Below are 15,356 nucleotides of genomic sequence, written 5' to 3' on the forward strand. Positions count from 1 at the left end.
CCAGCGATCGCTACACAGGTTGCGGGTGTGCCCAACAGCGCCATCTGTCGACCAGATACCCAGCTCTTATGTAAACAAAGACTCAATTTTCTCCTCGTCCCACTGCGTCTCTATTGGGGAGGAAGGGAGGGTCATTTAATTTATATATTCACCGGGTAAGTATATTCAAAAATCTATTTTATAATTAAAATATAATTTTTAAATATTTAACTTAGCCGGTGAATATATAGCTGATTCACACCCAGGATGGTGGGTAGAGACCAGTAAGATATGTTTACATTTTATGAGCTAAGAGTTTTTTATTTCATTTTAGAAGTTATCAAAATAACAAAAACAAAATAAATAGGTACCTGGTAAGGAAGTCGACTTGAACAATTACTCTGCCTTTTAAGTACGTCTTCCTTACGGAGCCTCGCGATCCTCTTAGGATGCTGATCGACCCCTAGGAGCTGAAGTATCAAGGGTTGCAACCCATACAACAGGACCTCATCAAACCCCTAATCTAGGCGCTCTCAAGAAATGACTTTGACCACCCGCCAAATCAACCAGGATGCGAAAGGCTTCTTAGCCTTCCGGACAACCCATAAAAAACAACATTTCAAGAGACAGATTAAAAGGATAAGGAATTAGGGAATTGTAGTGGTTGAGCCCTCACCCACTACTGCACTCGCTGCTACGAATGGTCCCAGTGTGTAGCAGTTCTCGTAAAGAGACTGGACATCTTTCAAGTAAAATGACGCGAACACTGACTTGCTTCTCCAATAGGTTGCGTCCATTATACTTTGCAGAGATATATTTTGCTTAAAGGCCACGGAAGTTGTTACAGCTCTAACTTCGTGCGTCTTCACCTTAAGCAAAGGTCTTCCTCACTCAGATGTGAATGAGCTTCTCGTATTAACAATCTGATAAAGTCTGCCCAAGCATTCTTTGACATAGGCAAGGATGGTTTCTTAACTGAACACCATAAAGCTTCAGATTGGCCTTGTAAAGGTTTAGTACGCTTTAAATAGAACTTAAGAGCTCTAACAGGGCATAAGACTCTTTCTAGTTCATTGCCTACGATCTCCGATAAGCTGGGAATATCGAAAGATTTAGGCCAAGGCCGAGAAGGCAGCTCATTTTTGGCTAGAAAACCTAGTTGCAGCGAACAAGTGGCTTTTTCCGACGAAAATCCGATGTTCTTGCTGAAGGCATGAATCTCACTGACTCTTTTAGCCGAGGCTAAGCATACCAGGAAAAGAGTCTTAAGAGTGAGATCTTTCAGGGAGGCTGATTGTAACGGCTCCAACCTGTCTGACATACGGAATCTTAGTACGTCTAAATTCCATCCAGGGGTAGCCAAACGACGCTCCTTGGTGGTCTCAAAAGACTTAAGGAGGTCTTGCATATCTTTATGTTTGGAAAGATCTAAGCCTCTATGCCGGAAGACCGATGCCAACATGCTTCTGTAGCCCTTGATAGTGGGACCTGAAAGGGATCGTCCTTTTCTCAGGTATAAGAGAAAATCAGCTATTTGAGCTACAGAGGTACTGGTCGAGGATACAGAAACTGACTTGCACCAGTCTCGGAAGACTTCCCACTTCGATTGGTAGACTCTAATGGAAGACGCTCTCCTTGCTCTAGCAATCGCACTGGCTGCTTCCTTCGAAAAGCCTCTAGCTCTCGAGAGTCTTTCGATAGTCTGAAGGCAGTCAGACGAAGAGCGTGGAGGCTTTGGAGTACCTTCTTTACGTGTGGCTGACGTAGAAGGTCTACCCTTAGAGGAAGACTACTGGGAACGTCTACTAACCATCGAAGTATCTCGGTGAACCATTCTCTCGCGGGCCAGAGGGAAGCAACTAACGTCAACCTTGTCCCTTCGTGAGAGGCGAACTTCTGCAGTACCTTGTTGACAATCTTGAACGGTGGGAATGCGTAGAGATCCAGATGTGACCAATCTAGGAGGAAAGCATCTATATGTATTGCTGCTGGGTCCGGGACTGGAGAGCAATAGATTGGAAGCCTCTTGGTCAGCGAGGTTGCAAAGAGATCTATGGATGGTTTTACCCCAAGTGGCCCAAAGTCTCTTGCACACATCCTTGTGGAGGGTCCATTCGGTTGGAATTACTTGCCCTTTCCGACTGAGACAATCTGCTATGACGTTCAAGTCGCCTTGGATGAACCTCGTTACTAGGGAGATGTCTTGACCTTTTGACCAGATGAGCAGGTCTCTTGCGATCTCGTACAACGTCAGTGAGTGGGTACCTCCTTGTTTGGAGATGTACGCCAAGGCCGTGGTGTTGTCCGAGTTAACTTCCACCACTTTGCCTCGAAGGAGAGACTTGAAGCTTTTCAAGGCCAGATGTACTGCCAACAGCTCCTTGCAGTTGATATGCATGCTCCTCTGACTCGAGTTCCACAGTCCTGAGCATTCCCGACCGTCTAGTGTCGCGCCCCAGCCCACGTCCGATGCGTCCGAGAAGAGAACTTGGTTGGGAGTCTGAACAGCCAGGGGAAGACCCTCTCTTAGGTTGATATTGTCCTTCCACCAAGTCAGACAAGACTTTATCTTTTCGGAAACCGGGATCGAGACCGCTTCTAGCGTCTTGTCCTTTTTCCAGTGAAAAGCTAGATGGTATTGAAGAGGACGGAGGTGTAGTCTTCCTAGTGACACAAATTGTTCCACGGATGACAGCGTCCCTACCAGACTCATCCACAGCCTGACTGAGCAGCGTTCCTTCTTCAGCATCTTCTGGATGGATAGCAGGGCTTGATCTATTCTGGGGGCTGATCGTCTTGTTGTTCAGCAACGTCCTCATCAGAGGGTTCCTCATCCGAAAACTGATGAGGAAACGGCAACGGAGTGGGCAACGTCTGGCTCGCTGAGTCCGGTCGCACTGGTGCATGCGTGACGGAGCCGGACGCAACATCATGGAACTGCTGCACAGTCTGTGAACTGTCAACAACCATGGGTGCGCGAGGAAGCACAGCGTCCACCCGAGACTGTCTAGACCGTCTGGGTTGTGCAGTCAACACCATACCGGGTTGCTGAGGTTGACGCACTGCGTCAAAACAAGTCACCTCTGCTGGTTGTTGAACGTCCTGAACGTCAACAACCACCTCCGAGCGTCGCTTAACGTCAACGTGCGGCTGGCAACCCACACTGGGTCGCATCGGTGGAGGAACCACCTCAACTGGCAGACGCGAGAAGGTTACCTCAGCGTCAACAGGGCGCACAACCGACCGGTTGGAAGGTTGTTGGCCAGAAGGTTCGGTAGCAACCTTCTCCGCATTAAAGTCCTCTATCAAGGACGCAAGCTTGGACTGCATGTCTTGCAGCAAAGCCCATTTAGGGTCTACGGGAGCAGGTGCGGCAACAGACGGGGTTAGCGACTGAGGCGGTACCGCTTTCCATCCCTGAAAGCCTTGTTTATGCATGACATAATTGTACAGCAAAACTTCAAAGGCTCGAAAACAGCTGTGAAGTTGACCTGTAAAAAACTTGGAGCGTCTCCTGGCCAGGCGCCAGGGAGAGTCTACGAGATTTGAGAAGTCTATCTGGGCAGAGGCATGAACTCCCAAGCCGAGAACTTCTCTCGTGTCATATCAGACTCTCGCTCTATAAGCCAGTTTAAAAGAAGGGAAAGCAAAGGCTGTATCCCCCAAACTCCTCCTGGTGATAAACCAGTCGCCTAGCCAACGTAAAGCTCTCTAGGAGAGCGAGAGAGCACTAGCTTAAAAACAACGGCTTCGAAGTAGCTAGGCCTAGTGTAAGCTCTGACGTTTAGGCGAACGAGGAGCAGCAGTTACAAAAAGATCCGGACAAAGATCCTTAAAAAAAAATCATCATGATTTAATTAAAGTCCATAGAGGGCTAAGCAGCTTTAGGCTCCTCTCCATCTGACAGAGTCCTCAAGGGAATATCAGTAGGAGGGGGAACAGCAACTTCCTCATCTACAGGAACCTTGTCCGATAAAAGCCGAGTCTCAAGCAAGGGAGAGACCTACCGTGGTGGCAATGCTTTACAAGCAGAGTCCACACTCACTGGTGCATTAGTAGCGGACCAGAACGCAACGTCATGTAACTGCTTGACAGTCTGTGAACTGTCAACAACTGAACTGTCAACCACAACAGGTGCGTGAGGACGCACAGCGTCCACTCGAGACTGCTTTGACTGCCTAGACTGAGCAGTCAAAACAACTCTAGAATGCGGAGGTTGACGCACAGCGTCAAAACAAGTCAACTCCGATTGTTAGCGAACGTCTTGAACGTCAACAGGAGCATCAGCAAGTGGCCTAACGTCCAAATGCGGCTGAAAATCCACACGAGACCGCATCGAGTGTGGTTCTAAACAACCTGACTGACGTGACTTAGCTACGCCAACGTCAACAGGAAGCACAAAGGAACGTTAGGTTGGCTGAAAGCCAGGATATCGATGAGATAAACGGCTAGACTCAACGGACTAATCGGCAGAATAGTCTTCCATAAGGGAGGCAAGCATATTCTGCATGTCTTGCCATACAACCCATTAAGGATCAACGGAAATGGTTGTGGTAAGAGACGAGGGTAACGTCTGTGACCGCAACACTTTGCCAACAAAAAAGACTCTCGGAGTCTGTGTTACGCTTTTGTTAGGCGGCGAGCAGTTATCCGATGACTGCATAGGGTCAGAGCTGTCCTAATGGCTGTAACCAGGACGCTGGACCTGTCCTGAAAGGACTGACTTTCGCTTAAGGGCTTCGAAACCTTGTGACAGGTTTCTTATGCGAAAAGCCTTCGGATGACGAGGAGAAAAAACGTCTCTCTCGTCTTATGGTAGGGGAGATCTTGGTAAGATACACCCGATACCATAGAGGGAAACGTCTGTTCGTTGATCAAGGCCTCTCAAACCCATAAGTCGTTCGACATTACTTCTCCCCTGTTTGGGAGCTTGCAAGAGGTCCCGGACTAGGTGAACGACAGGCACGAACAGACGAACCCTCGGACGCAACACTGTATCACTGCGCAATATCACTTTATCACTTCGATTTTCTGTTTTGCACTTATTTCACTGAAATCGAAACTTTTACTGATTTCTACCTGAAGCACGCAATTCTACCCTTATCAAAAGGTAGTAATTGCAAAATCAGTCGTATAATGCACTCATTAATACCAGCAAAAAACAGAAAACATATTTTAAGATAAAAATTTCAGTGGCTGGGGAAGAGACTAAACACTAGTTCCTTCAAAACTACGTTTTCAATCTCTAACCGCACATAGCCTGGGGACGAGAATAAAAACTAAAAACGTTTTATCCTTTCTCCCCGTACCGAGACTAGGGACGAGAGCAACTCGAGAACAACGTTACCCGCTTGAACGGAACGTTTTCTCTCCTCTCTCTCCCTCCGTCTCTATCTCTCTCTCTCTTTCTCTCTTGATTTCGCACCTAAAAGAAGAGCCCAATTACATTTCGTCAAAAAAACATGTTATTTGACCAAAGGAAAAAACTGAAAGGTTTTTCAATTAAAAAGTTCCTTTAAAATAGAATTTAAAACATTTAAGCTTAGAAAGAATGAACAAAACGTCAGAATCGATTTACTCTTTCTGCAAAGTGAAACCGTGATACACTCTCTCTCTATCGTAACGATAGAGCGCATGTTGAACGTCCTGAACGTCAACAACTGCGTAGCATAAATAAACTAAACGTTAATTCATCTTTGAAAAAGGTACGAAGACTATTCAAAGAAATTCTTTCATAAAATATTTCATTTAAAAAGTTTTAAATCCTTAGCTCTTTAAAAGCTATTTACGATATAAAGGGCTCAACGTTGATTAACTTCGGTTTCCAAGTTAGGACCGCCTACTCTCAGGAAAGCTCGCATATAAACAAAACATTAAAATTTATTTTTTTTATGTTTATTATAAATGGAAAGTTAATCGAAGAGGAAAATCTATAATTAATTTATAACGTGATAAGATAATTACTAAAAGCCTAAACACACTTCCGTCTAAGGGAAGGGTCGGCCATTTAAAAGTGAAAGAAAGTCCATACTCTCTTTGTCACCAAAATTAAATCTATCCAAAACGAGTTCAAGATTTAAGATGAAGATAAAACACCTGCACTGCGAAAGCTCAAACCAGAATATAGTACTTCACCAAATATGATGGGAAAAACTCCAGGTTTCAACAGCGAGTAAAGTACGTCTTGTCGACACGTCGACAGAGAGAAAATTGAGTCTTTGTTTACATAAGAGCTGGGTATCTGGTCGACAGATGGCGCTGTTGGGCACACCCGCAACCTGTGTAGCGATCGCTGGCGAGTTTTTTCCGTAGAGTTTGTCTGTCGAGCAACAGAGTTGCAGCTATATATTCACCGGCTAAGTTAAATATTTAAAAATCTATAGATATTCACCATTGATCACCAATCAAAATGTTAAAAAAATCATAAAATAAACCATGTACCAGTCTCATTTCCTCATTAATTTTTATTGTTGCTTTCTATAATTTCTGTTGTTCTATATTTCATAGATGCTAGATAAAACAGCTATAGTACTAAAGCATCCCTGGAGCCTTTGTAAAATGATGGACAGGACCTCTCGCCTGCATAGAACACCTAACCCAAACTTCCCAACCTAACCGAACCTACAAGGTGTGTCCTGACATACTTATCTAACTGGGGCTACTTAATGGGGGGCTAACAGCCCCTGCACACCCCTTATATTGCCGTATTAGGGTGTATGTATGATGACGGCTGATTAAGAATATGGTAGTGTAAGGGGGAGTCGCAAGGGGGCGTTAGGCCCCCGTAAGGTAAGTAGGTAATGGGTGTATGTATGATAGTGGCCACCTGCATGTTTGATTAAGTTTAACTTGGAATACGGCAGTGTAAGGGGGTTGCACCGTTAGGTAAGCAGGTAAGGACACAGCTTGTAGGTTAGATTAGGGGGGAAAGTTCAGATTAGTTGATGTCCAATTTTAATTCAAACGGGAGGAACTGGTCACTGATATACAAAGCCTCCTAGGTAAGGACACGGCTTGTAGGTTAGGTTAGTTGTCCATATTTAAAGCTCGCTGGAGGAACTGGCCGCTAATATACAAAGGCTCCACTGCCGTATCTTTAGTAATTGGGTTGAAAATAAGAGAGTTATGGGGTATGGCCGTCATCATATCTACACCCAGCATCCCTTGACATTTTGACCGGTGTGACGGTCTGAACGATTCCCCGGTCTCAGAATTCTCCTTGATAATCTGCGCATGAGCGAACATTACCGTTTGCCAGTGCATACGAGGTTGTCTTATTTTCCTGAAATGTTAGCGTGCGCAGCTCAACATTACCGCTTGCCAGTACATACGAGCTTGATGTTTTATTTTCACGCGAGCGAAGCGAGCTAATGGCGGAAAAGACCCATTATACAATGTCAAGGAGAATTCTGAGACCGAGGGATCGTTCATACCGTCACACCAGGCAATAGCCTATCCCTTGGGACAATTAAATCTGGCTGGCCTAACCTGCTTTAGGTTATTTCAAATGAAGCAGTTCATTTTCCTTATAGATAAAATCCTTGACAGATGAATACGGACTAGTTTAATCCAATTTAACTTACGGTACTGGTACCGTAAGTTTAGTACAGTTTACAGTCAGTTATCCGCTTACCTATAATAAAAGACATCCATTTTGCCGGATGTCAAGCCTGTTTTTCTGAGCACTTCTTCCCTTTTCCATCCTTTTGGGAGGGCTGAACAGTCGTAACGTCTTTTTTCTATCTGCACAGACATTTTTATCGAGAAAAGTAGTAAAATTTACTTGTTTTCTTAAAGTTTTGGGCCGCTTCTCAATAAACAACCAAACTTACGGACAAATGTTTGTAAACACCAAACGCACTCTTCTTCTCAAAACACTACTGTAGGAATCAAGACTCCAGACAGGACTCAGTAGCACAGAGTGCAGCTTCTAATTTTTAAAAAAGGAAAAAAAAGTTTCATTAGAATAAGAGAACACAAGGAAAGAGATAATAAATAACATGGACAGATAGAAATATGGCAATATATACTATATACGTATACAGACTGAAAAGGGAAGAGTAAATCATAAATTAATAGACCAATAGACGAGAACAAGCAATACAAGAGATAATTCTACAAAATATTAGTCCTGGAAGACAATATATCAGAATACGGGAAAAATAGAATGAGAATAGTTTATAAATATAAAGACGATATTCAACATATCTTACAAAGAAAATGATAGAACATGGAATAAAACAGGCACCATAACTTTGTTTTTCCACAGTACAGTGGAAGAATTTATAGCCATAGTATATAACCTAGATTTATAAGATATAGAATCCGTGAAATGAGTTAACATAAAAGAGCAAAATATGAAAATAAATGAAGCTTCTGGACCAGAGGGACTAAAGTAATTACTTTTTAAATCTTTAATAGAAAAACCCAAACTTACTCGAGAATTTGGGAAATGTCTTATAATATATAAAAGATTGGACCACACTGAACAGTGGGTACAAATCTAAAATTTCACTCAACCCAAATAAACTACTTCACACCAATCTTATGCAATTGGTAGTGAAAATTTTATTAAAGAAAAAACATTTATGATGATTATGAAAATAGAAATAACCACATTAAAATCTATAAAGGAAAATACAAGAGTTACTTGATACTAAAAGAAATGAAGATATGTTTTGTAAAAAAATAATTTTTAAGAATAATGATGTTCTTTTTTATTAATATGATTGTCTGATTCATATTCATTCATCGGAACAAATTATAGATGAATTTGCCAGTGAAAAAGTATTGAAATAAAAAACAAAATCATTATGATATTTTTTGAGTGGTACAGCATGTATGATTTAGAATACGTCTAATACATTGAAGGCATCAAAGTTGTCAAGCAAATAAAATATCAAGGTGTTACAATTAACCACTCGAAATACTTCTATATGCACATGGAAAGAGACCATATGAAATGAATGTAGATGGCAAACATCGCAAATGCAGTCATAAATAAAAGTTGTAGAAAGGTTATGATAGGGAAAATTTATAGGAAAAGGTTAAAGTTGCCAACTTGTATGCATTGAATGTAAATAATGAAGCTACAGAAAGAAATACACAGACAGGTTTAAATAAATAGACAAGCAGGTATAACGTACAGAGCAACTCTGAAGATCTCTAAAGATCTGCAGGACGAAGAACATGATGATTTATATGAAATATCCCGAATAGTAAGAGGAATAGTCTACTCTATGAAACTAGTGTATCCAACCCGTCAAAAATTACGTTTAGATATTTAGATTGATATGCACACACACACACACACACACACACACACACACACACACACACACAACTTCAACCATTCCCCTGCAATATGCAGAAAATTTATTATCGTTAGTTACCTCCTACACAGACAGCACAGCTTACACACTTATACTTCCGAGTAAAGTAAAGTAATAATTTCAATGGACATCTGTTCTGTCAAGCTTTCAAGAAATAAGACTTTTTATATGCAATGAACCAAGGAGCCGAGAACGCTTGGAACTTACTGAAAATTCTGATCTAGGAATAGCTATCAAAGGATTCGGGTCATCAACTTTACTTCAGTTTCTTTCAAAAAGAAAATGAAGACTTTTTCTGTTCTTTGAGGTCTTAGATAATGTGGATTTGACAATAAACACCACTGACATAAGTCTTTTCATAGTTTATATATGACATATCTGTTTTGACGTTGTTACTGTTTTTAGAATGATCTATTGTTAATTTGTTCTCCTCATTTATTTATTTCCTTATTTCCTTTCCTCACTGGGCTATTTTTCCCTGTTGGAGCCCGTTGGCTTATAACATCTTGCTTTTCCAACTAGGGTTGTAGCTTGGTTAGTAATAATAATAATAATAATTATGCAGTGTGATATGCAAAATGCATAAGAATGTATACTATACATTATTCTCTTAGGTCCTGTAGAGAATAGAGTTCCCCTACCTACGTGATAGGACCAGGAAAGTAGCCCTCAAAGCACGGTCTAGGCCTGGGTCTAGGCAAGGTCTATAGATATATAGACCTTGGGTCTAGGTATCTCAACCGTGCCTCAAAGTAAAGCGTGTGTCTTCCATGGTCGCGTGTGGATCACGTTCCATAATTTGACTGAGTAGTATTTTAATGGCCACAGAATTGTATCACTTGCGGGGAAATTGGGGTCCATATATATAACTACTAATAAAACCACTTACACCGACATGTATGTCTCAAACTTAGAGCTTCTTTACAGGGATACGAGGAGAACAACGTCTTCCGAGAGAGAGAGAGAGAGAGAGAGAGAGAGAGAGAGAGAGAGAGAGAGAGAGAGAGAGAGAGAGAGAGAGAGATTAACTCAAGGTCTAAGCGGTAAAGGGCTTAACTACACTTCTTCAAAATGAGTCCCTCTTTTGAAATAAATAACTTGTGAAATATAGCTACTTTATACAATTCATTTTGATTTAATGTTATAAATTTTACGGAAATTCTACCTTTTACTTTGAGGCATCAAGCTAATGGCTAAACTACAGGAGACAAAAACATATAAAAAAATCTTGTTGGACGTAGTTCACTCAAGGTCAGATATTCCCTCATCTTTACAATGGAAACCTACAAGGTTTAATTTCATTAAGACGTTTTAGTTTCCTTTTGATGAGTCCCATCCCCACCCCCTTAAAATATAAACTAAAAAGAAGCAAATTTATGAGAACCGCCATTCACTGCCATATATATTAATTCAAATTACTCGTAATTTTTCGTTTAAATTACATATGTGTATCCAAAAAATTGATATTCAAATAATTCATAATTTTATTCTATAATAAACTGAGTCCCTCCGTAGATAAAAACGGATAAAATATTTAAATCTTGATTCGTTTTAACAAAGTATACATAACATTCTGAAGCATATAGCGGTAAATGCTGACAGCCAGCACCCCGATAAGGGGCGTTGAAGTTAGAGAGGGTCATGCTACAGAGATTTGTTTTAATTACGGGACCAAATACACACACACACACACACACACATATATATATATATATATATATATATATATATATATATATATACATATATATATACATATATATATATATATATATATATATATATATATATATATATATATTTATATATATATATATATATATATATATATATATGTGTGTGTGTGTGTGTGTGTATAACAGTAAAGAGTAGGCCTATGCATGGTGTGAGTGTTATATCGCCATATTTGAACCATACATTTTTTTGTAATGAATTGCGTGTCCTGTAGCCATTTTATGAGGGCAATGCGTAATATCCTCACCAATTATTTTTTCTCTTTCAGGTGCTATCTATCTATCTATATATCTATCTATCTATAAACACGAATAACAACTCTGTCCAGATATCTAGTAAAGTTCGTTATCTAGGAGTATCTCTTGACTGTAACTTGACCCTCATGTTCAAATAAATAATAGGGTAAAATCTGCTGGATAACATATTAGAAACATTGCCTTTATATAGAAGTACCTGGATGAACATTCTGTTAAGAAACTTGTGATAAACTGTTATTGCCAGAATTGACTACTGTAACTCTATCTACCACAATCTAGCAAAAATGTAACTTAGGAAATTACAAGACATAATTAATAGAGGAGGAAGAATGATCAACGGTGTCTCACCTAGAGAAAGGATTACTCCTATACTAATTGAATTACACTGGTTGCCTATTAAAGCAAGAATTTAGTTTAAAATATGTACAATAACCCACTGAGTTGTCAGAACCTGACGTCCAAAATATCAAAGAGAACTGCTACATATCGCGCAGCCAACAAATCGTGTTGATATGAGAATAGTTACAGATGTTTTCAAATTATTGAAACCAAGATATATGTCTACTGTAGGTTCTAGAACTTTCAAATATGCGGCCCCAAGACTATTCAATAAGCTTCCACTAGATATCCTAAAGTCTGAAGATATTAAGGCTTTCAAGAAGAAACTAAAAACTTTCTTGTTTTCTAAGCGTGTCAGAAATGTGGATTTGACACTAAACGTGCCAATATGCGATGTGAAATGCTGAATACCTGGGAATGTATAAGATAAAATGAATGCCTAGGTCCTATAGAGAGTAGGGCTCCCCTGCAATGTAGGACCAGAAAAGCCGCCCTTAATGTAAAGTAAATGAACGTATAAATATGAGGTCATTGTTTAAAATCTATTACTTCCAATGAATGTATAAACGTAGACAAATTTTAACGTAATATACTTCAAAAGAACATATACACGAAAACACATTACTTAATAATGCTTCAAACGAACGTATAAACATAAGCAAATTTCATATTATTTACTTGAAACGGACGTATAAATGTAGGTACATAGATTAACAATGTTAAGTTTAATTTTACCTACAAAAGAAACCAAATTGCTTAACACTGAAGCCAGTATGTGCCATCTCATTAAAAGGGGTTTGGGACATTTCATCGGAATTATGGAGTAGAGTGGTCTGCTCCTTGCTTTTCCACCCTAAGTTACGAGCTATGTGGTGGTACTTGTCTACAGCTGAGTCGACTGGGCGAGGGGCAAGTGAGACTCGAACCACAGACCTTGCTCTTGTCAATTTAGTTCCTTACCACTGAGTCTTACTAACCCGTGCCTAACTTTTCTGATCGAAATACCAGAGGTTCATTCGAAATGATAAATTCACGATACAACAACAACAAGAACAACAACAACAACAACAACGACAACAACAACAAAATTCCATAATGCTAATAAACTTGCCGAAGAACACGTAAATACCTTAAACAAAAAGATTTTCACAAAATTTCCAACATTAAAACTCTCGTAAGCTGTATTCTCTAGTACAGATGTAAGTGGGATTGGCTTAACTCAAATTTTATGAACGTTATAAATCAACAATTCCTTTCAAAAGAATCTTTCGTGATCCTTAGTTCATAGAAAACTAAATATATTTGGTCAACGAAAATATTCTCCCAAAATGTGGATCATAAGTCAGTTTAAAAAGTAGTGCATATATAGAGTTGGTTTATATCTGTAGAGAATATAAGAATATCTCGACGATCTAATTATTTACTTTATGTATAGATCTAAAGGAAAAGAAGCAATGAAAGAGCAAATATATTTTTTGAGTAATGATATATCTGAAGGATTGAATATATTCCCAACTAGAATATCGGTAAAATTTCAATAAAACGATCGATGGCACATCATCACGCCATGGAAGCAAATCCTTTTTGCACAAGGAAGTGCGAAATTGACATTAAGTGGAGGTCCAGATTTAAATTTGCCAAAGTATTTGTCTATTTCTTACTGATCTCTCCACTCTTAAGATTCGTAGATCTACAGAACGCCATTATTAGCAATCACGAATCTTTTTGATATAACAAAAGTAAGTGTCAATTGTTGTAAAATCTTGCATAGCTTGTAGAAGAAACCTGATTCTGTTTTTCTTATTTTCTTAATTGTGAAGGTTACTGTAGTTACTCAAGAAGAAGAAGAAGAAGAAGAAGAAGAAGAAGAAGAAGAAGAAGAAGAAGAAGAAGAAGAAGAAGAAGAAGAGTGGTTTCTGTACTCAGGATATAATATTTTTTTTTTAAATCAGAAAGCTATAAAGAACACACTATAATTGTATATAAAATTTTAATCTAAAAAAACAAGTCGTAATTTTTTTCTATTTCTAGTTTCCAAATTACCTTTAACAGATGAAAATGTGCTACAGTTTTACCGTGAAATATCAGGGCAGGACTGAATATACATAAAATGCAATTGAAATTTGCACTATGCTTTTACCCTGCACTCCGGTGTACTCGAATATCTGCCGAATATTTGAAATATTTTGTTGAACATTGCAATTTGATATTGACCGACCTATTATAAAAACTAATATACAAGAAAAGTTTTGGAAAAATCTTTTAGAAATGGCACTATCTTGGCAAATATAAGATCATACGGGATTATAACTTGAGGGTAGTTTATCTAGCATTAAATCAAAGGTAATTGATCAAATCACGGGTATATACAGAAACAAAATTCAAGAAGGGATTATTCTTGCTATGAGAGAGAGAGAGAGAGAGAGAGAGAGAGAGAGAGAGAGAGAGAGAGAGAGAGAGAGAGAGAGAGAGAGAGATATTACTTCTTCTAATTTCGGCAAATTTTGGTATCATTAATCTACTCTAAACTCTGAAAGACCTTTATTAACTGTAACAAAGTTAGAGATGTTTGCGAAATAAGAAAATTTAACGATATGTCGTAGAATATACTCGAACTATGTCAAGAAAATTTAATTAATCTCTCTTTAAAAAAAAAAAAATTCATCTCATAACTCTTAAAAAATTTAGTGATCTTTCGTAGAATATACTCTCGATCTATTGTGGCTACAATTTACCTTTACTCCATCATTCAAAAAAAAAAAAAAAATAAAATAAAATAAAATTAAAAAAAAAAAAAAAAAAAAAAAAAAAAAATCTCTAACTCTCCACTAAGAGGTCAGAAAGTTTTACATTTAACAGTTCGATGAACATATTCCAATGAGCTTCGTTATATTCTTAATGATGTACAACGGAAATATAAATACCGAAGTACTCAGAAATACATATAAAACAAATATTACTTCTTATGTGAGAAAATTTGTCGCAGTACAAAGAAAATGCTTTGACGTGATAATGCCTTATTATTATTATTATTATTATTATTATTATTATTATTATTATTATTATTATTATTATTATTATTATTATTATAATTATTATTATTATTATTTGTCAGTGCGTATGGGCCAGGTAGTGAGAAAAGTGAAGAAGAGCGGAATGAGTTCTGGAATGAATTAACTAGGTGTGTAGAAGGACTGGGTAGAAGGAATTATGTAGTTGTTATGGGTGACTTAAATGCTAGAGTGGGCGCTGGAGAGGTAGAAGGTGTCATTGGGAAATATGGCGTACCAGGTGAAAATGAGAGTGGTGAGAGACTGGTAGATATGTGTGTTGAACAAGAGATGGTAATAAGTGCTAGCTTTTTTAAAAAGAAAGATAAAAATAAGTATACATGGGTAAGAGTGGCAAATGGAAGAGTAGTAGAAAGGGCATTAATGGATTATGTGTTGATAACTAAAAGAATGTTTGGAAGATTGAAAGACGTGCACGTGTTTAGGGGTATGGCTAACGGTATGTCTGATCATTTTTTGGTGGAAGTAAAATTAGTTGTAGCAAAAGAGTGGGGGAATAGAGTAGGTGGATGTAAAAGGGAGCTAGTGAGGGTTGAAGAGCTAATAAAACCGGGGGTAAAAAGTAAATATCAGGAAAGGTTGAAAATGGCATATGACGAGGTGAGAGTAAGAGAAACTGGTAATTTAGAGGAGGAGTGGAAGTT

At 38.8% G+C, this 15,356-nt stretch overlaps 1 protein-coding gene across 2 annotated transcripts in view; it reads right to left on the reverse strand.

Moving 5' to 3' along the window:
* The window catches only part of MBD-like (methyl-CpG-binding domain protein 2), a 34,401-nt gene extending 26,542 nt beyond the window's left edge, over positions 1 to 7,859 (reverse strand). Inside the window, exon 1 of one of the 2 annotated variants that reach the window (XM_068373193.1) lies at positions 7,613 to 7,859. In XM_068373193.1, the coding sequence (XP_068229294.1) occupies positions 7,613 to 7,734 (122 nt within the window). In that variant the 5' untranslated portion in view covers positions 7,735 to 7,859. The remainder of the gene's footprint in view (positions 1 to 7,612) is intronic. The other variant, XM_068373192.1, reaches the window with a different exon arrangement.
* Positions 7,860 to 15,356: the final 7,497 nt, after the last annotated feature.

Source organism: Palaemon carinicauda, chromosome 5, assembly GCF_036898095.1.
Source record: "Palaemon carinicauda isolate YSFRI2023 chromosome 5, ASM3689809v2, whole genome shotgun sequence".
In the NCBI taxonomy this organism is placed as follows: Eukaryota; Metazoa; Arthropoda; class Malacostraca; order Decapoda; family Palaemonidae; genus Palaemon; species Palaemon carinicauda.